We start from the raw sequence: 27,179 nt of genomic DNA on the forward strand, positions 1-27,179 counted from the left end.
TAAAAACACTGTTTTCAGCCCAAAACGAAAAAAAAATTCATTCACCATGCATTTATAAAATAGTAAACAATCCTATTCTACCTAGTAAACAGCCTTAAAAACTTACATTTAAATTCTAAGACGCAAACAACGGAATAGGTTTTCTACTTTCGTTTTGAAACAAAATGGCGGATCGTCACTGTTATTTTGCAAGTGTCTAGACAATTTGGCTTGTTTGAATTTAAATGTAAGTTATTTAAGGCTGTTTACTAGGTAGAATAGGATTGTTTACTATTTTATAAATGCATGATGTGTAAATTGCAGCAGGGTAGCTTGCATTGGTACTGAACTGGACATTTTGGTTGTTCCACAGCGTGTCCTAGTAAACCTCCATAGCGTTACGGCAAGACATGCACCTTTTCCATATGAGTATATATAGGGGGGGGGGGGGGGGGGGGGGGGGGGAAATCAAAAAAAATTTTTTTTTCGTTTTAGGCTTAAAACAGTGTTTTTATTTATTTATTTTTTTTTTTGAGGGGGCGGCACCCATATGGGCACCAAGACTGGACGGGCACCTATGGTAGAATCCTGGAATTATGTCAAATTACGTCATTCACCTGGCAATACCTAACCGGTTAACTTTCATCCCACATCAAAGAAAATCAATAAAGGAAAATTATGCCGACGTTTAGCTGCCATGTGCTTGTGTTTGTTTCAGGCTATTCATCAAAATGTGTCAGAGATATCAGTTCTTAATAGAAGACAAATTGAACGTTTTGTTGTTGTTGTTTTTTTTCTAAAAAATACTGAGAAAGTAGGATTTATCATTTAAGAAAATCCAAAGTAAGTAACAAATTTATTACCAATCGGGAAAAAAAAACGTTTAATTTAAACTGAGTGTGAAATGTCATTTGCTAGAAGAATATAGTTACTTGCCGAGGTTTTTTCAACTTTTTTGTGTTGAAATTATCGATAAATTTTCCACAGTTAGTTACTTTGTCTTCCAACTTCGGAGCTTCTTTCATCAACTTAATCTGAGCCAAATGCATATAATGTTTTATTGTCGGCAATTAATGCATTCTAAACATGTCAGCTGATCCGGATTTATAACGGTTTACATTTACAGACATATATGGCCTAAATCTGGTGGTTGCTACATACCCTAGTATTTTTGTTGTATTTTTGTACCAGTAACAAATGTTCTGTGTCTTAGTAACAAAATGTCACATCAGAACCATGCAGACATATAGTTCATGTGAATAAAAATGTCCGCTTATCTATGCGTACCTTGTAACACTAGTAACAAAAGGTAACAGCCTATATACTTAATTCTAGTAACAAAAAGGGCACAAGGGGTAACATCCACTACAGTTATAAAAGTTAAATATTCTTTCATTTACAGGCCCCTTAGTAACACAAGTAACAAAAGGTAACAGCCTATATACTTCTAGTAACAAAAAGGGCACAAGGGGTAACATCCACTTTAGTAATAAAAGTAAAATATTCTTTCATCTACAGGCCCCTTAGTAACACTAGTAACAAAAGGTAACAGCCTATATAGCTTCTAGTAACAAAAATGGCACAAGGGGTAACATCCACTACAGTTATAAAAGTAAAATATACTGTCATTTACAGGCCCCTTAGTAACACCAGTAACAAAAACCTCCAGATTTGAGCCATATCTAGGAAAAAGTGTTCCTTATAACCGAATGTTCTATTCGGTTACAGTAAACCTCACTTATAAGGAACTCGGTTATAAGGAACAATTTTCAGTTCCCCGATCTAATTCTTTCTTTATCCAATGTAAAAATCCTCGGTTATAGGGAACTCCGTTATAAGGAACATTCGGTTATAAGGAACACTTTTTCCAGTCCCAAAGAACGACCCCTCGGTTATAGCAAACAGACATAAAGAATAAAAAAAATTGAAAACCAGAAAAAAATGGGAGTATCGCTGGTAACATTGGAGTAACGTCGGCACTTGCACGCGCTTTCATGCACATGAATAAACACAAATTATTAATTTAGAATTACGATCTTTATTTTTAACGGATACGATAAAAAGAAAATAATAATAAATAATAATAAATAATATAATATCATTATTAACATTTACAGAATAATAGACGATAGTAGGCTAATATACTCTCAAGATTATTTTCGAGAGCTACATGTATTAGGTGTTTCATGTTAACAATGGTGAACGAAAATCAGTAACAGTCATGTAATCCCTGGGGTATCAATATTGGTCATTATTGTCTCATACTGTCCTAAATAAACGTGCTAATTACGTGTAATTAACAATGGCAAACAGTCCATTTTACCAAATCTTTAATTGTAAACATTATAGCAGGTGCTAAAATGGACTATAGCAAAACTATATATAGGTATAAGTTACACTTTAATCCGTATCTAGTGTCTTGATCTTGCTGTATTAATGTTGAAGGTTTGATTTCTATACGATATTTCCCTTGTACATGTACATGACAACATGGATAATGTGTGCAAAATAAAAATTTGAACATTTATTTGATATAAGTATTGATGCCAATTCTCGAACAAGGTAAGGGGAGAAACTGTAACATATCTTATAGTCATAATGTAGCGCTCTCTAAAAAGAAGATAGAAATAACAGACAAAAATAAACACAAATTTAGAAATTACGGACATTCTTACCGACGTACATTTTTGCTTATTTTTATGGTGGCTGATTTCTGCCATTTCGCGTTTTCACACCGCGACCCCGCCAAGTGAAAACACGAGAATTAACAAGTTAAAATGGCGGGGGCGCGGGGCGAAAACTCGCTATTTAGCGGGGTCGCGGAGCGAAAACTTGCTGTTTAGCGGGGTCGCGGGGCGAGATTTTAGTAACTGGTATGTCGGGGGCGCGGGGCAAAAACACGATAATTAGCGCTGCTTAAACGTCGAGTTTTCGCACCGCGCCTCAACATCCCAGTTACTAAATCTCGCCCCGTGACCCCGCTTATTATCGTGTTTTCGCTCCGCGCCCCAGCTAAATAGAGAGTTTTCGCCCCGCGCCCCCGCCATTTTAACTTGTTAATTCTCTTGTTTTCGCTTGGCGGGATCGCGGGGCGAAAACTCGCTATTTAGCAGCAGGGTCGCGGGGCGAGATTTAGTAACTAGAATGTCGGGGCGCGGTGCGAAAACTCAACGTTTAAGCAGCGCTAATTATCGTGTTTTCGTTCCACGCCCCGACATACCAGTTACTAAATCTTGCCCCGCAACCCCGCTAATTATCGTGTTTTCGCTCCGTGCCCACGCTAAATAGCGAGTTTTCGCCCAGCGCCACCCGCCAGTTTAACTTGTTAATTCTCGTGTTTTCGCTCGGCGGGGTTGCGGGGCGAAAACGCGAAATGGCAGAAATCAGCCACCATATTGTTTAGCTTTAACGCCGTGTTTCAACACCATTTCAGTCATATACATGCAGACAGTTTACCTTACCATCTCTCCAGGAAAGTACCGGTACTACTACTAGACTCACAACTTTCTCACATAAGGCTTCATGGTCGGCCCGGAGTCTGAACACATAGCCCTTTTCAAATGTGGGTCTAGCCCTTTTCAATCGTGGGTCAAATAGTGTTCGCTATACAAATTGTGTTCATTATACAAACCTCGGTTACAAGGAACTAGATCGCTATACGGATATAAGGAACCTCGGTTATAAGGAATAATTTTTAGAGGTCCCAAGCTGTTCCTTATAAGCGAGGTTTACTGTATCAGCTGATCAACAAATCAGCTCAAAATCCTACATGTTTTTTCATAGTCCCTATAGTCAGCGACAAGGAATAATATATATTCTACTTTCATTTATACTGAAAGTACTTCAGTCATTGACTAATTATTTATTTCTTACAGGGATATAGCCCTCACGTATGTGTTTCCTATCTGATGATCGCGTGAAATATTTCAAAATAGAAGGAGGCATTGCTTGCATTTTGACAGTATATTCACTGCGGGATCGAATAAGGGTAATTTAAAGAAAAAACAGTTGGTTTAACTTTACATCTCTTTGTCTGAAAACTGATTTTGACTTTTTTTCCTGTATAGGAAATGCATTGATTTGTCTTTTCATTCAGATAATGTAAGTGTATATGAATTCACGGAGACAAATTTTCGCTGAACGGTCGTAGATATTTTTGCGCAATTTTGAATTCACGGAGACATAGGCTGTAAATCATAAATTCGCTCATGGCAAAATATCCACTCAAGGAAGGCAACTTCAAGATATAAAATAGAGACAAATCACGACTATGTCAAGAATTAGTCATAGGTACATATCGATACATAGTAAACAAAATACGCTTTTGTTTACAGACATAACAATTAAATAAACAGACATTTTCTTTTTGTTCTTTCATTTAACTGTTATGTGATTTATTTTTCATTATCTTATATCTTTTAGCTCACCAGAGCACAAATTGCTCAATATGAGCTATTGTGACTGGTCATTGTCCGGCGTGTGTCCTGCGTGCGTCGGCGTGCGTCGTGCGTCAACATTTGCCTTGTGAACACTCTAGAGGCCACATTTGTGACTCAATCTTTATGAAACTTGGTCAGAATGTTAGTCTTGATGATCTCTTGGTCAAGTTTGAAACTGGGTCATCCGGGTTCAAAAACTAGGTCAGTAGGTCAGATCAAAGGAAAAGCTTGTGAACACTCTAGAGACCACATTTTTGAACCAATCTTTATGAAACTTGGTCAGAATGTTAGTCTTAAGATTTCTAGATCAAGTTTGAAACTGGGTTATGTGGGGTCAAAAACTAATTCAGTAAATCAGATTAAAGGAATAGCTTGTGAACACTCTAGAGACCACATTTGTGTCCCAAGTTTTATGAAACTTGGTCAGAATGTTAGTCGTGATGATCTCTAGGTCAAGTTCAACTCTTGGTCATGTGGGGTCAAAAACTAGGTCAGTAGGCCAGATCAACTCTGGTGGGCGATATATAGGGCCATCATGGCCCTCTTGTTCCGAATATTCGAAACTGGGTCATGTTGGATCAAAAACTAGGTCACCTGGTCAAATCAAATGAAAAGCTTATGAACACTCTAAAGGCCACAGTTGTGTCCCAATATTTATGAAACTTAGTCAGAAAGTTTGTCTTAATCACTTCTAGGTCAAGTTCGAATCTTGGTCATGTTAGGTCAAAAACTAGGCCAACCGGTCAAATCAAAGGAAAAGCTTGTGAAATCTCTAGAGGCCACAGTTGTAACCAAATCTTAATGAAATTTAGTCAGAATGCTTGTCTTGATGATCTTTAGGTCAAGTTCAACTCTTGGTCATGTGAGGTCAAAAACTAGGTCAGTAGGCCAGATCAACTCTGGTGAGCGATATATAGGGCCATCATGGCCCTCTTGTTCCGAATATTCGATAAGTGAAACAGTATTCAAATATTCATGTAATGAACGAATATTCGTTGCCATCCCTTGTAAAAGGTGATTGTCATACATGTGTAACTATATTTATGAAATGTATTCATTCTCGGAAAGGGAAGTGCGCCGAAGAACGGCAGGAACTATAAGACAACAACAACATGGTTCAATGTGGCTTGACTGCCATTCTGGATTCAATACGAATTCATTTTCATTTATGGTTCAATCTGACTTGACTGACATTTTGGATTCAATAAGCGTAGATTGCCCTACATGGTTCAATATATGGCTTGACTGACATACCGAATTCAGAAAGTGTAGACTGCCATACATGGTTCAGTCTGGCTTGACTGACATACTGGATTCAATACCATTTGATTGTCATACATGGCTCAATTTTGCTTGACTGACATACTGGATTCAATAAGAGTAGATTTCCTTTCACGGTTCAATATGGCTTGACTGAAATACTTGACTCAATGAGAGTTGATTGCCACACATGGTTCAGTGTGACTTGACTGACATACTGGATTCAATAAGAGTTGATTGCCATACATGGTTTAATATGGCTTGACTGGTATATTGGATTCAATAAGAGTAGATTCCCTTTCATAGTTCAATATGACTCTACTGACATACTGGATTCAATAAGTGTAGGTGGCCATAATAGTTCAATACAGCTTGACTGACTTACTAAATTCAATAAGAGTTGATTGTCATACATAATTCCATCAGTCTTGGTTGACATATTGGATTCAACAAGAGTAGATTCCGTTACATGGTTCAATATGGCTTGACTGACATACTGGTTTCAATAAGAGCAGATTGCCATACTTGGTGCAAGGTGGCTCGACTTATATAACTGATTCGGTAAGTGTTGATTTTTAGCTCGACTATTCGAAGAATAGTCTAGCTATTCTACTCACCCTGGCGTCGGCGTCGGCGTCGGCGTCGGCGTCGGCGTCACACCTTGGTTAAGTTTTTGCATGCAAGTACATACAGCCATCAATTAAAGGCATATAGCTTTGAAACTTACTTTTTCTTTTTCTAGGTCAATTACCAACCTCTCTGGGTCAAGTCCCATAACTCTGACATGTATTTTGAGCAAATTATGCCCCCTTTTGGACTTAGAAAATTTTGGTTAAAGTTTTACATGCAAGTTACTATCTCCAAAACTAATGCAGATATTGATTTGAAACTTCACATGTGTCTTCGGGGTTATAAAACTAGTTGATAGCAGCAAGTCCCATAACTCTGACTTTCATTTTGGCCAAATTATGCCCCCTTTTGGACTTAGAAAATTCTGGTTAAAGTTTTGCGTGCAAGTGCATACAGCTATTTCTAAAAGGCATATAGATTTGAAACTTATTTTTTCTTTTTCTAGATCAATTACCAACCTCACTGGGTCAAGACCCATAACTCTGACATGTATTTTGAGCAAATTATGCCCCCTTTTAGACTTAGAAAATTTTGGTTAAAGTTTTACATGCAAGTGACTATCTCCAAAACTAATGCAGATATTGATTTGAAACTTCACATGTGTCTTCGGGGTTATAAAACTAGTTGATAGCAGCATGTCCCATAACTCTGACCTTCATTTTGGCCAAATTATGCCCAATTTTAGACTTAGAAAATTCTGGTTAAAGTTTTGCGTGCAAGTACATACAGTTATTTCTAAAAGGCATATAGATTTGAAACTTATTTTTAGCCCACCATCATCAGATGGTGGGCTATTCAAATCACTCTGCGTCCGTGGTCCGTCGTCCTTCCGTCCGTCCGTCCGTCCGTCAGTCCGTCCGTCCTTCCGTCCGTTAACAATTTCTCGTTATCGCATCTCCTCAGAAACTACCTGGGGGATTTTGACCAAACTTTGTCAGAATGATGTATTGGTACCCTAGTTGTGTCCCCCTGAAAATCAGACTGGTTCAACAATTTTTTAGTAAGTTATGGCCCTTTGTTTATTTCTATAATTTACAAAGATTTATATAGGGAAAAACTTTGAAAATCTTCTTGTCCAAAACCACAGAGCCTAGGGCTTTGATATTTGGTATGAAGCATCATCTAGTGGTCCTCTACCAAGATGATTCAAAATATTTCCTTGGGGTCTAATATGGCCCCGCCCCGGGGGTCACATGGTTTTTATAGACTTATATAGGGAAAAACTTTGAAAAACCTCTTGTTCAAAACCACAGGGCCTAGGGCTTTGATATTTTGTATATGACATCATCTAATTGTCTTCTACTAAGATTGTTCAAATTATCCCCCTAGGGTCAAATATGGCCCCGCCCCGGGGGTCACATGGTTTACATAGACTTACATAGGGAAAAACGTTGAAAATCTTCTTGTCCAAACCACAAAGCCTAGGGCTTTGGCATTTGTAATGTAGCATCATCTAGTGGTTCTCTACCAAGTTTGTTCAAATTATCCCCCTAGGGTCAAATATGGCCCCGCCCTGGGGGGTCACATGATTCATATAGACTTATATAGGGAAAAGATTTTAAAATCTTCTTGTCAATAACCTACAACATTCAAATTTGGACCACATGTATGGTTTTGAGTGGCAAGATGAACCTTGACATGAGTTGACCTTGATTTTGACCTAGTGACCTACTTTCACATTTCTGTAGCTACAGCCTTCAAATTTGGACCACTTGCATAGTTTTGTGCACTGAAAAAAACTTTGACCTTGACTTTGACCTAGTGACCTACTTTCACATTTTTGAAGGTACAGGCTTCAAATTTGGACCACATGCATAGTTTTGTGTTCTGAATTGGAATTTGACCTTGATTTTGACCTACTGACCTACTTTCACATTTCTCAAGCTACAGCCTTCAAATTTGGACCACATGCATAGTTTTGTGTACCGAAACAAACTTTGACCTTTACATTGACCTAGTGACCTACTTTCACATTTTTGAAGGTACAGGCTTCAAATTTGGAACACATGCATAGTTCTGTGTTCCGAAATACAATTTGACCTTGATTTTGACCTAGTGACCTACTTTCACATTTCTCGAGCTACAGCCTTCAAATTTGGACCACATGCATAGTTTTGTGTACCGAAATGAACTTTGACCTTAAGATTGACCTAGTGACCTACTTTCACATTTCTGTAGCTACAGGCTTCAAATTTAGACCACATGCATAGGATTGTGTACCAAAACAAACTTTGACCTTGACATTGACCTAGTGACCTACTTCCACATTTTTGAAGGTACAGGCTTTAAATTTGGACCACATGCATAAATTTGTGTTCTGAAGTGTAATTTGACCTTGATTTTGACCTAGTGACCTACTTTCTTTCACATTTCTCAAGCTACAGCTTTCGAATTTGGACCACATGCAAAGTGTTGTGTACGGAAATGAAATTTGACCTTGAGCTAGTCAGTAAGTCTTGAAATTTGGAACACTCAAAAATGGCACATTGGTGGGCGCCAAGATCACTCTGTGATCTCTTGTTTCTTTTTCTAGATCAATTACCAATGTCACTGGGTCAAGTCCCATAACTCTGACATGTTTTTCGAGCAAATTATGCCCCCTTTTAGACTTAGAAAATTTTGGTTAAAGTTTTACATGCAAGTTATTATCTCCAAAACTAATGCAGATATTGATTTGAAACTTCACGTGTCGTCGGGGTTATAAAACTAGTTGATAGCAGCAAGTCCCATAACTCTGACCTTCATTTTGTCCAAATTATGCCCCCTTTTGGACTTAGCAAATTCTGGTTAAAGTTTTGCGTGCAAGTACATACAGCTATTTCTAAAAGATATATAGATTTGAAACTTATTTTTTCTTTTTCTAGATCAATTACTAACCTCACTGGATCAAGTCCCATAACTCTGGCATGTATTTTGGGCAAATTATGCCCCCTTTTGGACTTTGAAAATTCTGGTTAAAGTTTTACATGCAAGTTTCTATCTCCAAAACTAATGCAGATATTGAATTGAACCTTCACATGTGCCTTCAAGGTTATAAAACTAGTTAAGAGCAGCAAGTCCCATAACTGATATGCATTTTGGTCAAATTATTCCCCCTTTTGAACTTAAAACTCTTTTGATATTTAACCTTTTTGGGTAATATTTTCCTGCTTCTGGGACAATATTTCGAATAGTCGAGCTTGGCTGTCTTACGGACAGCTCTTGTTATACATGGTCCAAGGTGGCTTGACTGACATACTGAATTCAATACTTGTTGATTGTCATATATGGTTCAATCTGACTTGACTGGCATAATAGTTTCAATCAGAGTTGATTGTGATATATGGTTCAATATGGCTGATGTAATAAGTGTTGATTGCCATATATGGTTCAAGGTGGCTTGACTGACATACTGAATTCAGTACTAGTTGATTGTCATGCATGGTTCAATATGGCTAGACTGATATACTGGATTCAATGGGAGTTAATTGTCATACATTGTACAATATGACTTGACTGACATACTGGATTTAAATAAGGGTAGACTGCCATACATGGTTCAATGTGGCTTTACTGACATACTGAATTCCACACTAGTTGATTCATAGTTCAGTCTCGTTTGACTGGCATAATGGTTTCAGTAAGAGTTGATTATCACACATGGTTCAGTATGGCTTGACTGACATACCTGATTTAATAAGTGTCGATTGCCACACATGGTTCAAAGCGGCTTGACTGACATACTGAATTCAATTCTAGTTGATTGTCATACATTGCTCAATATGGCTTGACTGACATAATGGATTCAGTAAGACTTGGTTGTCATACATGGTTTAATCTGACTTGACTGACATATTTGATTCAATAACAGTTGATTGCCATTCATGGTTAAATCTGGCGTGACTGATATACTCAGGGGTCACACTGGCCTCCAAAAACAATAATGGCCAACTTCTGAACCTTGACTGACATACATGTAATTGTTTCAAGCAAAGTAAATATTTGTCTCTTTCCTTTTTATTTATCTAAAATAACATTTATTCAAAAACAGATGGCAAACATTTTTATTCTTTAATGCTTTTATTTTGAGAATTTGGACAAAAAAAGGATTTTTTTTTAAATTAAACAGAATACAAAGTAACTTTCAACAAAGATGTTAAGTATATTGACAAAATGTCAGAAAAATTTTTCAGTCCACTGACATATTGTAAAATACTTCCAGATGCTCCTGTTTTTGTCCTCAAAAGTTATCTTCCTCTGCTAATTATCTGTAAAGAAAATGGATAGAACCCATTTCAGAAGTTATGAATTTCTTTATGTATATAATAAACATACATGTAAATAATTTTAGGATGATTTGCAATTTTAGCACACAGCTAATGTTAAAATGAAAGTAAGAAATTATGTTTTAAACAGTCTGTATGAATATATATATGTACTGCATCCGATTTTGTTGAGTCAGTTGGCTATTTTGACCACCTTCAAAAACAACTGATGGGTCTGGCATGACAAAATAGGTTACCTATAGAACTAATTCACAAGGTTTAAACATTTCTAGGACTCACAAGTAGCATCCTTTTCACAGATATATAGAAGTTGGTTGTTACAGTCGTCATCGTACCAATACTGGTAATAGATAAAGACGAAGACACAGTCATGACTTGGATGTTGGTTCTCTTTATAAAAAGTCGGACTGAAAGACACTGGGTCCCCTGAATAATGCCATACAAATTCGTCCTCAGTCTGTATATCATTCAGTCCAATCCAAATTGTGTCAACTTCAAAATTCAATCAAATAATAAACTTATATTTTAAAAAAATATAATTGTAAGGTTTATCACTATTGGCGTAATTATGAGAAAACAGATATTTTACTTTTAAATCAAATTTAGATATCACTGCACTTGACTGTTTTCATACTTTTCTATTATCACACTAAGTTATTGCTGGTGCTCACTTTGCAGTTTTAATGAAAGGTTTATATTCTACAATGTAAATCATCAAGAAAACGTCATAATGGATGAAGGTGTTCACTGGAGTTTCATAACTCCGATAGGTTACACTTGTGGTAGAGAGTCATAATAACCTTACCATGAGCATTTTACGCTTAGGTGAGCTAAAACCAAGCATTATTTAGCGAGGTAAACACAAAGTCATTTATAATCAGAACCAATTTTGATTTCTGTCAATATTGATTTTTATATTTTATATACATCTGCAGATAAAGAAGGCCTAGTAAATGAGATACACTCATTACATGCCCCAAACTAGAGTTGTCACAGGAGTGACAAATTATTCCCCCACAATATGGCCTTGTCACAGAACTAAGCCAATGTCAAAGCTTAACTTGCTTGACCTTTGACCATAGACCCAAGCGTTCTCAAGTTATCATCTGGAAACCGTTTAACTGTTCCGTGCCACTTTGACCTTGACCTTTGACCTACTGACCTCAAAGTTTTACTTGACCTGAATTTTATGATGTTACGCCTGTGTACCAAAATTTTTGATCCTAGGCCGAAGCGTTCTCAAGTTATCATCCGGAAACCATTTAACTGCTCTAAATCACTGTGACATTGACCTTTGACCTACAAACCTCAAGGTCGAATTTGACCTGTATTTTATGATGTGACACCTGTGTACCAAAAATTATTTAAATCAGTCAAGCCTTTCATGAGATATCATCCGGAAACCGTTTAACTGTTCAAGGTAACTCTGACCTTGACCTTTGATCTACTGACCCAAATTTGAATTTGACCTGTATTTTCTAATGTTACATCTGTGTACCAAAAATTATTTAAATCGGTCAAGTCTTTCAAGAATCATCATCCGGAAACCATAAAACCAACGGACCGACAGACAAGCTCACTCCTATATACCCCCAAAACTTCGTTTTGTGGGTGTATAATGAACAATAAAACATTTACCTCCCCCCACATTCAATTCTCCCTAGTTGAGTCTTTTGTAATACATTCCCAACCAAGTGACAGCCGTAGCAAATGTTATTTAAAACAGCAATTAAACTGTCTGACTTACATAAATCAGTTATCGTATACGTAAAAAACACTTCTTCTGGACTCTGGAACTCTGCAAGATATCCACCCGTTTCATTGCAGGCAGCCTGATAATAATAAAGTGATAAGTTTGATTATCTTTGAAAATTGCATATTATTCATTTCATGATTTCATGTCATTTGTGTTGTTTTTTCTCATTGCAATTTTCCTATTAAGATAAATTTCATTTCAATGTCTGAAGCTCTGCAGTGAATACCATTCACATGGCCTGTCAACACTGACTCTCTCTCTCTTTTCAAGTGAGATGAAAAAAGAGCCAGTTATACTTCCATGTGGTGCTAATGATGACAGGAACTGCACAAAAAATGAGGATGAGTTGATGATTTACGTTCTGTAACAAATTTAAGACAGGCAATTTAGTTCCATTAGAAATTATTACATTTTTCGTATGCAGGTTGATTAGCAGATTGAAAGTAGTTCTTTGATTAGCAGATTGAAAGTAGTTCTTGATGCAAGGACTTTTGAAAGTTGGGAGATAGTAGCAGCTCAAACCAAAACTGGACATGTGCCTATATACTTGGTATTAATTCACACAAATTAAATTCATTTAACAATTGAACACTGATGTTAATGAGTTATTAGAGGAAAGCATCTATGAGAATATACAATCGAAAACAATATGACTTTTGTATACATAGTCATGTCTATAGAACGCCAGACAAATGGACACAGACAAAAACAAAACTACTAGTATGTCCCTTCCACTGAGAATATCTCAGACACATGATTATTTTGAATATTATCTTTAGAACATGTGGATCATAATATCATAGCTGTATAATATCATATAATATCAAAGCCGTAATATAGTAACTGTTTCTGCTAATAAAAATTAGGCTATTTACGAGCCCATCAATAAGACTTTTAGCGATTTAATCTAAAAGCAACAAAATGACTTTTGAAAATAAGAGTACTTTCAAGTTTATTATCATACTAATTGCCACATAGGGTACACAACTCAGTTTAATTCCAGAGTAAGAAGGCCTTAAAAACTCTTTTGAAATTGACAATTCTCACATTAACACTCTGAAATCAAATGTGCGCTGGCTCCATCTCTAATTCTTAGAGCAATGCCTTTGCAGCAGTGGCTCCTCCTCTTGGAAATATGCATATAAACAGATGAAACTCGTCAAAAATCAAATAGGTTTAAGTTGTAAAAGATATTTTTGCTAGCAAGATATAACGACAGCACTGAAATCTCTAATAAATGTAACCTTGAGCTGCTTTTGAGAAAGCACATGACTCCAACAACTGCCTAATCATTTAGTGATTCAAAGTGGTTTGGTAGTTCCGATCTGTAATTTTTAGTAGGTCTAGATGGTTTGGATGAATGTTTCGAATCAGGAATTCATGGACCATAATTCAAATGTGCCTGGACCGATTTGGCTAGTTATCCAGCTTGGCCGAGGACTTACTGGGAAACACATTTTGTTCAAGTTTGGTAAAGATCAGATGAGAAATGTTCGACTAAGAGTGCGGACAAGATTTGTGACAGACTGACAGGAATAAATCAATGTGTCTGCCTCACCAGTGTGTGGTAGGAGATATAATTAGGGCACAATATATAGACAGATGTCCACTTTCGGTGAACTGGTCCTATATCTAACATTCAGAAGTTCTCACTTCAAGTAATGCCTTCACACTGCCAATTGATCTGCATACATAACAATTATAACCATTCTGAGTGGAACTACATTGTCCAATTTTATAAAGAAGATCTTAAATTTCTTCAAAATAAAAAAAAACACATCTGTATTTGTTTACTTTTCTAATATAGGTCTTGTCTTAGGCACCACCTCAAATGTAATTGACTCTTTTTTCAACTTGCCTCCAACAAAGAGAGGGAGCCAATTTTATATGCTATGATTCATTTTATATAAAGGATTCCTTATTCTAGGTCATATACTTTTTGACTTAAGAGTAAAAAATTGTTTGTTTCAGTTGTCCCGACCTACCCTTAATTTTTGGCCCGATCCTAAATGTTTTTATAGCCTTGGAGAATATTTTTTTTCAACTTTCTGACAAAAAGTTGCAAAACTGCATTTTTTATGCATTAAACATGGTCACTGATGTTAGAAATCATCTTACTGATGCTCTAAAGGCATAACTTTCCAATTTGTATTCATTTTTTTGACAAAAAAAAAATAATTTCCGAAAAGTCTCCCTTAAAAATATCCAAAAAACCCCAAAAAATTTCCGACCTACCTACCCTAATTTTTAGCTCACCAGAGCACAAAGTGCTCAGGGTGAGCTATTGTGATCGCTCACCGTCCGGCGTCCGTCCGTCCGTCCGTCCGTCCGTCCGTCGTCCGTCCGTCCGTCCGTCCACACTTTCCTTTAAACAACATCTCCTCCTAAACCAACAGGCCAATTTTGATGAAACTTCACAGGGATGTTCCTTGGATGGTCTTCTCTAAAAATTGTTCAAAGAATTGAATTCCATGCAGAACTCTGGTTGCCATGGCAACCGAAAGGAAAAACTTTAAAAATCTTCTTCTCAAAAACCAGAAGCCCTAGAGCTTAGATATTTGGTGTGAAGCATTGCCTAGTGGACCTCTATCAAGTTTGTTCAAATCATGACCCCGGGGTCAAAATTGACCCCGCCCCAGGGGTCACTTGATTTTACATAGAAAAATCTTTAAAAATCTTCTTCTCGAAAACCAGAAGCCCTAGACCTTAGATATTTGACATGTAGCATTGCCTAATGGACCTCTACTAAAATTGTTCAAATCATGACCCCGGGGTCAAAATTGACCCCGCCCCAGGGGTCACTTGATTTTACATAGGAAAATCTTCAAAAAATTTCTAAAAATAAAGCAGAAGGCCTAGGTCTTAGATATTTCACGTGTAGCATTGCCTAGTGGACCTCTACAAAATTTATTCAAATCAGACCCCCGGGGTCAAAATTGACCCCGTCCCAGGGGTCACTTGATTTTACATAGGAAAACCTTAAAAAATCTTCTTCTCAAAAAGCAGAAGCCCTAGAGCTTAGATATTTGACATGTAGCATTGCCTAGTGGACCTCTACTAAAGTTGTTCAAATCATGACCCCCGGGGTCAAAATTGACCCCGCCCTAGGGGTCGCTTGATTTTACATATGAAAATCTTCAAAAATTTTCTTAAAATAAACCAGAAGGCCTAGAGCTTAGATATTTCACATGTAGCATTGCATAGTGGACCTCTACAACATTTGTTCAAATCATGACCCCAGGGTCAAAATTGACCCCGCCCCAGGGGTCACTTGATTTTACATAGGAAAATCTTCAAAAAATTTCTAAAAATAAACCAGAAGGCCTAGGTCTTAGATATTTGACATGTAGTATTGCCTAGTAGACCTCTACAAAATTTCTTCAAATCATGACCCCCGGGGTCAAATTGGTCCCGCCCCATGGGGTTACTTGATTGTACATAGAAAAATCTTCAATATTTTCTAAAAATAAACCAGAAGGCCTAGAGCTTAGATATTCGACATGTAGCATTGCCTAGTGGACCTTTACAAAATTTGTTCAAATCTTGACCCCCCAGGGTCAAATTGACCCAGCCCCAGGGGTTACTTTATTGTACATAGGGAAATCTTCATAAATTTGCTTAAAAATAAACCAGAAGGCCTAGATCTTAGATATTCGATATGTAACATTGCCTAGCCGACTTCTACAAACTTTGTTCAAATCATGACCCCCGGGGTAAAATTGGCCCCGCCCCAGTGGTTACTTGATTGTACATCGGAAAATTTTCCAAAAAATTTCTAAAAATCATCAGTTTGACATTTGAAACATATTACTCTGGTGAGCGATCCAGGGTCATCATGACCCTCTTGTTTTTTAGCATGTTACCAGAAACAAAAAAAAAATTAGGCCTTATGAGCATCACAAACAAAACTCCACTATTTTGGCTATTTCAAGGGCCATAACTATCTAATAAGCATTACATTTCTCAAGAAGGATGTTTTCAATGTCACATCATGATAAAGACTCGTGCAAAGTGTCATGAATTTACACCAAATACTTTTTCAGTTAGCCACTTCATTAGGTGAAAATGTGCAGTTTTGACTATTTCAGGGGCCATAACTTTAAAAATAGGGAATGAAGCCACACGTAAAATAAGAGGTGCACAAGTTTATTACATGATAAAGATTCATGCATGGTTTCATCATTTAATATCAAATACTTTTTGAGCTTGGCACGTCACAAGGTGATACTGTGCATATTTGACTATTTCAGGGGCCATAACTCTGGAAATTGGGGGTGGAGGCAGTCGAAAAATTGGTGGTTTGCCTGTTCATTTCATAAAGTCATGTGCAAGGTTTCATCAATTTATAGCAAATACTTTTTGAGGTAGGCGCGTGACAAAGTGAAAATGTGCATTTTTTACTATTTCAGGGGCCATAATGCAGGCAAAAGGAGACGGAGCCAAACGAAAAATAGGAGGTGCACAAGTTCAATTCATGATAATGTCTCATGCAAGGTTTCATTAATTTATATGAAACGTTTTTGAGCTAGGCACTTTACACGGTGAAAAGGTGCATTTATAACTATTTCAGGGGCCATAACTAAGGAAATAGGGGTCGGTGTCAGAACAAAATGGAAGGTGTGCATGTTCATATTACAATAAAGACTTAAGCAAGGTTTCATCAATTTCTATGGGATACTTTTTGAGGTAGGCATGTCACAAGGTGAAAGTGTGCATTTTTGACTGCCATAACTCAGGAAAATGGGGGGTGGAGCCGGATAATAAATAGAAAGTGCATAAGTTCATATCATGATGAAGAATCCTGCAAGGTTTCATTAATCAATATCAAATATTTTTAGAGTCAGGTGCGTACACAAGCTAAATGCTTACAGACGACAGACGCCGGACATCAAGCGATCACAATAACTCAACTGAGCATTGAGCATTGCTCAGGTGAGCTAATATAGAGACTATTATGTATCGTTTAATTAGATAGAATTTTGTGCATTTAACTTGTTAAGTATATAATGTCATGTGAAAAATGATAACATACAACAGCAGATAGCCAATCTAACTTCGTGTCACTAACATAATAACAGCTACCACTGAATAAGGTCCATCCTTCTTCTGGACATGGTTCAACAGCTTCTGTAAATTAAAAAAGAAACACATAAAGATTTGTTACAGTAGACATGGTTCAACTGCTTCAAAATCTGTAAATAAGGACATATCTATCCTGCAAACATGGTTCAGCTGCATTATTTCATCACCAGCGGTAACCTGGGTAAAACCACCGACCTTTCGTAGGCCAGCTGGATGGCTCCCTCACATGAAGAATTCAACACCCCAAATGAGGCTTGAACGCACATCAATGAGGGACAAAATCCAAAGCTTTTAAAATGCCATTCAAAGTTATATTGTCAAATGAAAAACAATTTATCCTGAAGATGATTATTTAAGATAAAAGTATGATTCTTACGCTTTGAACACATCATCATTTCTTCAATTTCCTTCATAAGATCTATTTTTGTCGTCCAAAATATTTCTTAAATAAATTTTATTATATATACTGTTCAATTCAATTTTGATAATGGCACTGTGGTATAACTTCTAGGTTTAAGTTAATAGGGTATATTCTCATAAAAAAATTGCAATCCTTACTTGACACTATATGAGGACAGAAACAAAGTAAATTTCAAGTTCACATCTGTAAAGATATCATATACAATTCTTACAACAAAATCAAGGATCAAGGCCCAGTCAGCAACAAAATATTATATAACAGCACAAATACCTTCACAGTTCCTCCCTTTAAATCCATCAATACATCTGCATGTGTAATTGTCTGCAACCTCTACGCATGTACCACTATTCTTACAAGGGCTTGTGCTACACCTGTCCAATTCTGTATTATAGAAATATGTTATTTAAGGATTCTTCTGGAATAGAAGTATTCAACACCCCAAATGATGCTTGGACCTACATCAATGAGGGGCAAAATCCAAAGCTTTTAAATATATTGTCAGATAACAATTAAACAATTTATCCTGAAGATGATTATTTAAGATAAAAGTATGATGCTTACACTTTGAACACATCATCATTTCTTCAATTTCCTTCATAAGATCTATTTTTGTTGTCCAAAATAAAACATTTTATTATACATTCTGTTCAATTCAGTTTTAATAATGGCACTGTGGTATAACTTCTAGGTTTAAGTTAATAGGGTATATTCTCATAAAAAATTGCAATCCTTACTTGACACTATATGAGGACAGAAAGAAAGGAAATTTCAAGTCAGTCTGTTCACATCTGTAAAGATATCATATACAATTCTTACAACAAAATCAAGGATCAAGGCCCAGTCAGCAACAACATATTATAAAACAGCACAAATACCTTCACAGTTCCTCCCTTTAAATCCATCAATACATCTGCATGTGTAATTGTCTGCAACCTCTACGCATGTACCATTATTCTTACAAGGGCTTGTGCTACACCTGTCCAATTCTGTATTATAGAAATATGTTATTTAAGGATTCTTCTGGAATAGAAGTATTCAACACCCCAAATGATGCTTGGACCTACATCAATGAGGGGCAAAATCCAAAGCTTTTAAAATGCCATTCAAAGTTATATTGTAAGATAACAATTAAACAATTTATCCTGAAGATGATTATTTAAGATAAAAGTATGATGCTTACACGTTGAACACATCATCATTTCTTCAATTTCCTTCATAAGATCTATTTTTGTTGTCCAAAATAAAACATTTTATTATACATACTGTTCAATTCAGTTTTAATAATGGCACTGTGGTATAACTTCTAGGTTTAAGTTAATAGGGTATATTCTCATAAAAAAAAATTGCAATCCTTACTTGACACTATATGAGGACAGAAACAAAGTAAATTTCAAGTTCACATCTGTAAAGATATCATATACAATTCTTACAACAAAATCAAGGATCAAGGCCCAGTCAGCAACAAAATATTATATAACAGCACAAATACCTTCACAGTTCCTCCCTTTAAATCCATCAATACATCTGCATGTGTAATTGTCTGCAACCTCTACGCATGTACCACTATTCTTACAAGGGCTTGTGCTACACCTGTCCAATTCTGTATTATAGAAATATGTTATTTAAGGATTCTTCTGGAATAGAAGTATTCAACACCCCAAATGATGCTTGGACCTACATCAATGAGGGGCAAAATCCAAAGCTTTTAAATATATTGTCAGATAACAAGGCCCAGTCAGCAACAAAATATTATATAAAATCACAAATACCTTCACAGTTCCTCCCTTTAAAACCATCAGTGCAATTACATGTGTAATTGTCTGCAACCTTTACACATGTACCATTATTTTACAAGGGCTTGTGCTGCAACTGTCCAATTCTGTATTATAGAAATATGTTATTTAAGGATTCATCTGGAATAGCCATTTATGAATGTTATCACAATGTTTCCTTCAGCATTCTTGAGTTATCATCTGGAAACTGTTTATCTGTTCCGGGTCACCGTGAACTTGACCTACTGACCTCAATAGAGCCATCTGTTGTACATGGCCAACCTCTCTATTAACATTCATGATCCTAGGCCCAAGCATTCTTTAAGTTATCATCGGGAGACTGTTTCACTTTTCTGGGTCACTGCGATCTTGACCTTTGACTTACTGACCTCAAAATCATTAGGGGTCATCTACTGGTCATGACAAACCTCCCTCTTAACTTTCATGATTCTAGGCTTAAGTGTTCTTGGGTTATCATATGGAAACCATTTAACTGTTCAGGGTCACTGTGACCTTTGAGCAACTGACCTCAAAATCAATAGAGTCATCTGCTGGTCATGGCCAACCTCCTATCAGCTTTCATGATCCTAGGTTCATGGGTTCTTGGGTAATCATCCAGAAACCATTTAACTGTTCCTGGTCACTTTGACCTTGACCTTTCAGCAACTGACTTCAAAATCAATAGAGGTCATTTGCTGGTCATAACCAACCGCCCTATCAACTTTCATGATCCTAGGCCTAAGCGTTCTCGAGTTATCATCCAGAAACAAATTATTCTATTGACCAACTGACATACGGACTGACATACCATCCGACCAACAGACCGACCGACATCTGCAAAATAATATACCCCACCTTCTTCGAAGGGGGGCATAATTACAATAAGATAAGTTTCTATAAAGAAGATTCTAAAGGTTTGCACTAATGTGTAAGGAAAATTGATTAAGTCCTCTGTTATCTACTTTGTAATGAAAAAGCAATCTGAAGAAAAGTCTTGATAGAGGAATATAAAAGGATATCTGCATCAAACATTTCTCTTTTTTTCATACTTTCTGTTTGACAAAGAGAATAAAGGACCAGAACCCTTTGTCCCCAGGTGTTTAGACGCATCTGCAAAATTTGAACAGTTTATTAAAGAATCTTTTATACCCATGACAAATTGCTATATTGTGAGTGCTACCAAAACATGTTGAGAAAAACAAAACTTCTTTTCGGATTTAAGCTTCACACACAAACTAATAATCCACTTCCATAAGGTTACAAAGCAAGAAAATATCGGCAAAACTGATAAATGTTCCCCGATGTATACAGAAAAAGCATAAAAGCAGAGTTCACTGACTGGGCACATACCTCATCCTAGCAGTGAAGCTTCAAAAAAGAAGTTTCTTAAAAAACAGGCAAGTAGCTGTTTGGAAAAGCACTAACAAGATATGTGAATTTTCCTCTTTGAAGTGTAGCCTGAATTTTCATTGAATATCAGCTAGAGGTTGAAAAAGAATACTTTGGACAAGGAAGGCACAATAGTACTGTTGAATATAGTACTGCTGAATAATCAAAGGCAAATAACTCAGTGAAAAAAAAACATCAGATAGAAAAACAAAAATAATATATGCATTTCTTGAGAGTGAAGCTTAGCTTCCTATGATGTTTTACTCAATGCAAGTGAGTGATTGCTGATAAGTACTTCACACACAGCAAAATTATTGATTCTTTAGAACACTTATCTAGATGAATCATTGGACAAGAACAGTGAAAAATCATTGTACCAGAACATAAAGATTATAATTATGCCCATCTCCTCTTCCTATTAAGTAATGCGTTATTCCAACCTGAGTGATTTCTAAGAAATATTACAGACAAGAAATGATGGATGGACAGATACACAGACGGACTGATGAGCAGCCACAATATACACCCCTTTCCCAATCAAGGAGCATAATAATCCACTTCCCTGTAGGAATAAATCCTCAAGGTTACAACAAAAATTACTTCCCTTTTCAATATAAAATCAAAAGGTTACAACAAAAATTACTTCCCTTTTCAATATAAAATCAAAAGGTTACAACAAAAATTCTTTCACTTTCCAGAATAACACCAGACTGTAACCTCCCTTTTCAGAAATAAAAGCACAATGTAACAACCTTAATTCACTTCCCTTTTCAGAATTAAACTTCAAGCATACAACTTAAATTACTTTTCCTTCTCCAGAATAAAACTCCATGGTTACAATCTCAACTATTTTCCTTCTCTTCATAAAAATCTCACATGCTCACCTAAAAATGTATTTCCCTCTGTGGAAATCAACATATTGCTTATCATTTAAATTCTTTTCAATTGTCTTGTGTCAGAAAATCATTTTATGATGTATGTCTGAAAAATACATGTCTAATTTCATTTTCTGAACAATCAGGCATTTTAATTAATTCTTTTTAACAAACACAACACAGTTCATATCTGCTAATATTACCATTACATTTTTCAAAATATGCACTTACCATCTGATTCCGATGAACTTTTATCTTTCTTTGAGTCTGATGAACCTTTATCTTTCTTTGAGTCTGATGAACCTTTATCTTTCTTTGAGTCTGATGAACATTTATCTTTCTTTGAGTCTGATGAACCTTTATCTTTCTTTGAGTCTGATGAACCTTTATCTTTCTTTGAGTCTGATGAACATTTAGAACATTTATCTTTGTTCGAGTCTGATGAACCTTTACCCGATTCTGTGTCGCTTGGAATGGGCTTGGCATTTGCAACACTATCAGGTCCTGTTAGACAGGTTAAAGCACATGCTAAGAATATAACCTGAAATATAAATAACAATATACGAAGCAAACAGAACAAGCAGATTTCAGGTAAATGGTATTCCCCATAATATATGATAAAGTTTTACCCTTAAAAATGCATTGTCTGCAGAGAAAAAGCACTTGCATGCAGCTTAATTTTGGACACAATGAAAGCTACAGATTTAACAGAGTGTACTTGCAATTTTTCATTGCTAACTAAATTATCGATCGAACACAAGTTCCTATATTTAGTAAGCATGACTTTGACACACGCTACCAAAACTACAATCAAAAACATTATTCCCTTTCAAAGCTTCCTATCTAGCTGGTTTGGTTTGCTTACCTCATTTCTAACTGAAATTATTATAAGGCAACGGCAGTCGGTAACACCAATGGATGCTTCCTGAAGCAAATATCAGAAATGGAAGGTGGGGGGGGGGGGGGGGGGGTTGCGGGGGAATTCAAAAACAGGGTCATACAGTTATGGTTCTTATTTATTGCACTTCCTCTCAAAGACCTTAATAAATGTGTTAAGTATAAAGTCAATCCTTTATATAGTTTCCAAGTTATTCTCAGGACAATCTTTCATACATAAGGGAGATAATAAAAATTGGGTGATCTATAGTTACTGTTTATATGTACTGAACTTCCCCTCAATGTGTTCTAAAAGAATTTGAAGTTTGAAGAAAGCATCTTTCATAGTTAAGGAGAGAATTGCTCTGTACAAACTTTTTAACACAAAGTTTTGTTATAAGGTGGTGATTATATTGTTTGAAAACAACAGGAATGACCACTTTAAAACAAAGATTGGTGTGTTCTAAACATTAGTTTATATACTTTTTTAATTCACCAATTTCTAATGACTACATATTTATTGAATGCAAATTGAAAGTTACTGATAACGTTCATTCTCTAACAATTGTTCATTAATCAAATTATATATATAAACACAACTTACAGCACAATATAATATCAGTTTCATGGTTGATTACTAAGTGAACAATTCGTCTGGCTTTAGGATATCTGTAAAAGATGTAATGCTGAAAATAGAAGGCAATACCGTATAGCGGGTTAACTCTGCGGGTTTTTATTTCTGCTAAATTTGCGGGTCGAGGCTGTCACGCAGAAATAAATTTCGCACATTTAAACTATCAGCAGATTTTTTTTGACTTTTGACGCAGGTATTAACTTTGATATTTTGCTTAATATAATGACCTGTTATTTTTATTTCACGAGTTTTTTGTCTACTAACAAGTTATTCACACCGTATCGATTGTGGTTGATTGCTTTTGTATCAATCTATTGTCCACGAATGAATGGTTACCGTTTCGGGCGTGTAATCTTTACAAGTGTATATCACAAAACACTACGTTTCTGTAAAGTTAAACTAACTAATTAATTTGTGTTGTTACTGCTGTAACTGAATGGACAGTGAACGGACTATGTACAGTACTAGAATTTGCATTTGTTAATATTTGTAAATTAAAATCTAGTTTTCTACCAGCAGTGATACATTTTATGAAAATGTCTTTCAAAATGAATTACCGATACTAGACCTTTTATTTTTAACTCTGATTATTGATCATATGCATGGTAATGAATAGAGAAATCAGATTTAAACATAAATCAGCTGCGCCAACTTCACTGTCTTAGTTTACGACATAGATAATCATTTCCTATATATCTCTATAGCAGCAAAATCAATCGGATCGAGAAATCGATAGCCGATAGCGTATTTTCAAGGGAAACAATTTCATCGATAAGCCAGCGATTTGGCTATGAAAGCTGGCAATCATAGTGAATGTACCACCAAGACAAAACTAACGAGAACGATATGCATTTGAGCGGTTGATTATGACGTAGTAATTGTGGTAGCTATGCACAGAATTTACTTCCAGATTATGCAAACCGCAGATATTAATTCCTGCTTTTCTCGAAGGTTGCAGAAATAAAAACCACAGAAATTAACTCATTTTAGGACAAACCCTCAAAAAAATTTCACGCAGAATTAACCCGCTATATGGTATAATGTTTAAAAGCATTTTTCTTCGTAAAGGTATATTGGAGGATATCATGAACGAAAGGATTTTTGACACAAAGGTACTTCTTCCTGTATAATCCATATATGTATTAAAGTTTCACAATTTTGCTAACTGCCCTCAGTAACAGTCAAGTCATACTGTCATAGTTAAGGCATAAAAAAATGTTGGTTTCCGGTATCCCGACCTACCCTAAATTTTTGGCCCGACCCTAAATGTTTTTATGGCCTTGGAGAATTTTTTTTTTCAACTTTTTTTACAATAAAATGCAAAACTTCACTTTTTATGCTTTAAACTTGGTCAGTGATGTTAGCAATCAACTTACTGATGCTCTAAAGGCATAACCCCCTTATCTGTATTCATTTTTTGATACAAAAATAATTTCCGAAAAGTCTCCCTTAATAAAAAAAATCCAAAACAAAAAAAATATTTCCGACCTACCTACCCTAATTTTTTTAGCATGTTACCGGAAACAAAGAATTTTTTTTAGGCCTAAGGATTATTGCTCAAAACCTGCTGCAAAATACAATATTATATTGGCATTCCTCGCATATATTAATGTAGTAATACAAATAACAACTGAAAAGTGCTTAAATGACATACATGGAGAATACACAAACAAACTTGGAAATTCCACAAAAAAAAAATATTTTCAAACTTTGCATCAAGTCAAAGGTTCTGTTTAAAAATAAATCTGTTTATATGCCTTAATAGGTACACTCTATGCAACATATAATGTTTTGTTTGTTTGTTTTTGCTTTAATGCCGTTTTTCAACAGTATTTCAGTCATGTAACGGCGGACAGTGATTACCTAACCAGTGTTCCTGGATTCTGTACCAGTGCAAACCTGTTCTCCAGAAGTAAATGCCTACTTCCCCACATGAATCAGATGTGGAAGACGAATGATTTCAGACACAAAATCTTTTATAAAATCGTCACGGAGAACATACGCCAACATGAGAATCAAACTCACAACCCCATGATCCTTAGACCAACACTCTTCCTACTGAGCTAAACAGGCATGACGAAGCTAACATTTGGTACATAGGAAAACATGATGATCTGAATTTATGCCATTATGTTATATTCCAATAATGGTGACTGCATTATTTTCCTTTTTTTTTGTATTAAGTGTTTATATCAGATCATTTTCAATTATATGACTTTTTCATTATTATGAAACTGTCAAATGTTGATTTGTCAATAAAATAAAATGTTCTAGTTTTCACAAGGCCTGTGGTTTATATGATAAAAATAATTATTATGAATTCTATTAGTAGTTATTATCATTATGCATTCAAGAAAAATTGATTTTGTCACAAAATTTCATCCTCTGTCATCCTTAGTCATTATCACAAATTTTAAAGGCCGGGACCTCAATAAAACAATGAAAGACCTGTCTTTGCCAGATGAACAAAGTGCTAAAATTATGTTCACCAAGAGCAGCATTCTGTACAGGAATAAAAAAATATTTGGTAACTTTAAACACATTTTAATGTCATTTAACAACACTTTTTAATTGATAGGTATATTGTAACAAGTCAAAGTCTGATAAAATGAAAATTAAGGAATTTAGAGAGTGAGAGAGTAGCTTTTTTAAAAGGAATTTCCTTTGATTTTTTATTTCTTTTTCTTTCTTCATTTTAATATATTTTTTTTGTTCGAACTCTTTTTAAAGAAAACAGAAGGAAATTTTAGGAATTTAAGGGCATACACTATGCATTTAAATATGCCAAAGAATGCCCGCGCAGCATAATGTTGAATTTAATTTTTTTCGAGGGGCATGTCCCTGACTCCGATGATAGATGGCTACACACTGATTTTTCCAAAGCTGATATTATTTCATATTTCATGGTGTTATTTTAATCAGGCATGCAAACTTATTTCATATTAGATAAATATTTTATTATATTAAATAGATTGTTACTGACTGAAAGGTATTTTGTCCTCCAATGTTATAATTATTATCTTTTCTGCCGCTGAAATTTAATTATTTTCAAGTAAGATGTTATTTTGAATGCTTCACTAATTTAATCTTTATTGAAAATCATTTTGACAACTTTAGTATTAAAGTAATTATATAAACCAGTAGGTTTAATAAAAAATAACATTTTCCTGAACCATAAGTGTTGAATCCCTGCAAAACAAAGAACAAAATTACTTTAGCCATTAATATGAAACATTAAAGAAAGAAAACAAGAAAAGAAAACTTACCTTTAAAAAGATATTGAAGACCGATATGATTTCTGTTGCTAGGAAACAATCCTAAAATAATTTAAGACACACTGTTTGTCCTAAGTAAAATATAATTTTAAAGAAATATATTAGAAATATATTCTTGAATTTATCAAAGCTAAAACGAATTCTGCGTCCGGCTGCAATGATAGCAAGTAGTGAAATGCTCCTTTGCATGTTCTTAATATTTGTTCAAATACAGACTTTCCAATTAAAATTTGCATTAAACCTAGACAATTTGCATTAAACATAGACAATTTGCAGTAAACAGAGACAATATCAATACCAAATAACAACTCAAGAGGATGCCTCATGGTCACACACACAGTTATTGGACAAGGACAGACAACAACAATGTCTCATGATCACACACACAGTTATTGAACAAGGACACACAACAACGCAGAATCTTTAGTCACTATAGATTCTGTATGAAAAGTGAGTGAGTTGTTAAATGGGTTTTACGGCGAATCGACACAAAAAAGTCATATATCGTCGATCTATATGGAAAGAA

At 35.5% G+C, this 27,179-nt stretch overlaps 1 protein-coding gene across 6 annotated transcripts; it reads right to left on the minus strand.

Moving 5' to 3' along the window:
• Positions 1-10,269: 10,269 nt before the first annotated feature.
• Positions 10,270-26,928, minus strand: LOC123556517 (delta-like protein C). Of its 6 annotated transcripts, none has more exons than XM_053525416.1 (11): positions 26,645-26,927; positions 23,349-23,413; positions 22,253-22,409; positions 22,100-22,144; positions 19,322-19,432; positions 18,708-18,818; positions 18,103-18,213; positions 17,362-17,456; positions 12,321-12,405; positions 10,853-11,065; positions 10,270-10,555 (listed from the first exon to the last, which is right to left on the minus strand). In XM_053525416.1, exons 2-11 carry the CDS (start codon positions 23,370-23,372, stop codon positions 10,548-10,550), a joined length of 960 nt encoding a protein of 319 aa, XP_053381391.1. In that variant the 5' UTR covers positions 23,373-23,413; positions 26,645-26,927; the 3' UTR covers positions 10,270-10,547. The 6 variants fall into 6 exon arrangements, with proteins under 6 accessions (XP_053381391.1, XP_053381390.1, XP_045203234.2 ...); XM_053525415.1 differs by having other exon boundaries at positions 22,226-22,409; XM_045347299.2 differs by having other exon boundaries at positions 22,100-22,409; positions 23,349-23,430; positions 26,645-26,928.
• Between the last annotated feature and the right edge of the window lie 251 nt (positions 26,929-27,179).

Source organism: Mercenaria mercenaria, chromosome 15 (assembly GCF_021730395.1).
Source record: "Mercenaria mercenaria strain notata chromosome 15, MADL_Memer_1, whole genome shotgun sequence".
Lineage (NCBI taxonomy): Eukaryota > Metazoa > Mollusca > Bivalvia > Venerida > Veneridae > Mercenaria > Mercenaria mercenaria.

What these genes read in the sequence shown, in the direction of transcription:
- LOC123556517 (XM_045347299.2), bottom strand. Translation starts at nt 23,372, where the DNA reads ATGAAACTGATATTATATTGTGCT. An exon ending in TAAAGGGAGGAACTGTGAAG is followed by an intron (nt 17,457 to 18,102) that starts GTATTTGTGCTG and finishes TTTAATTTACAG; the next exon opens with AAGCTGTTGAACCATGTCCA. An exon ending in GTATACGATAACTGATTTAT is followed by an intron (nt 11,066 to 12,320) that starts GTAAGTCAGACA and finishes TGAATTTTGAAG; the next exon opens with TTGACACAATTTGGATTGGA.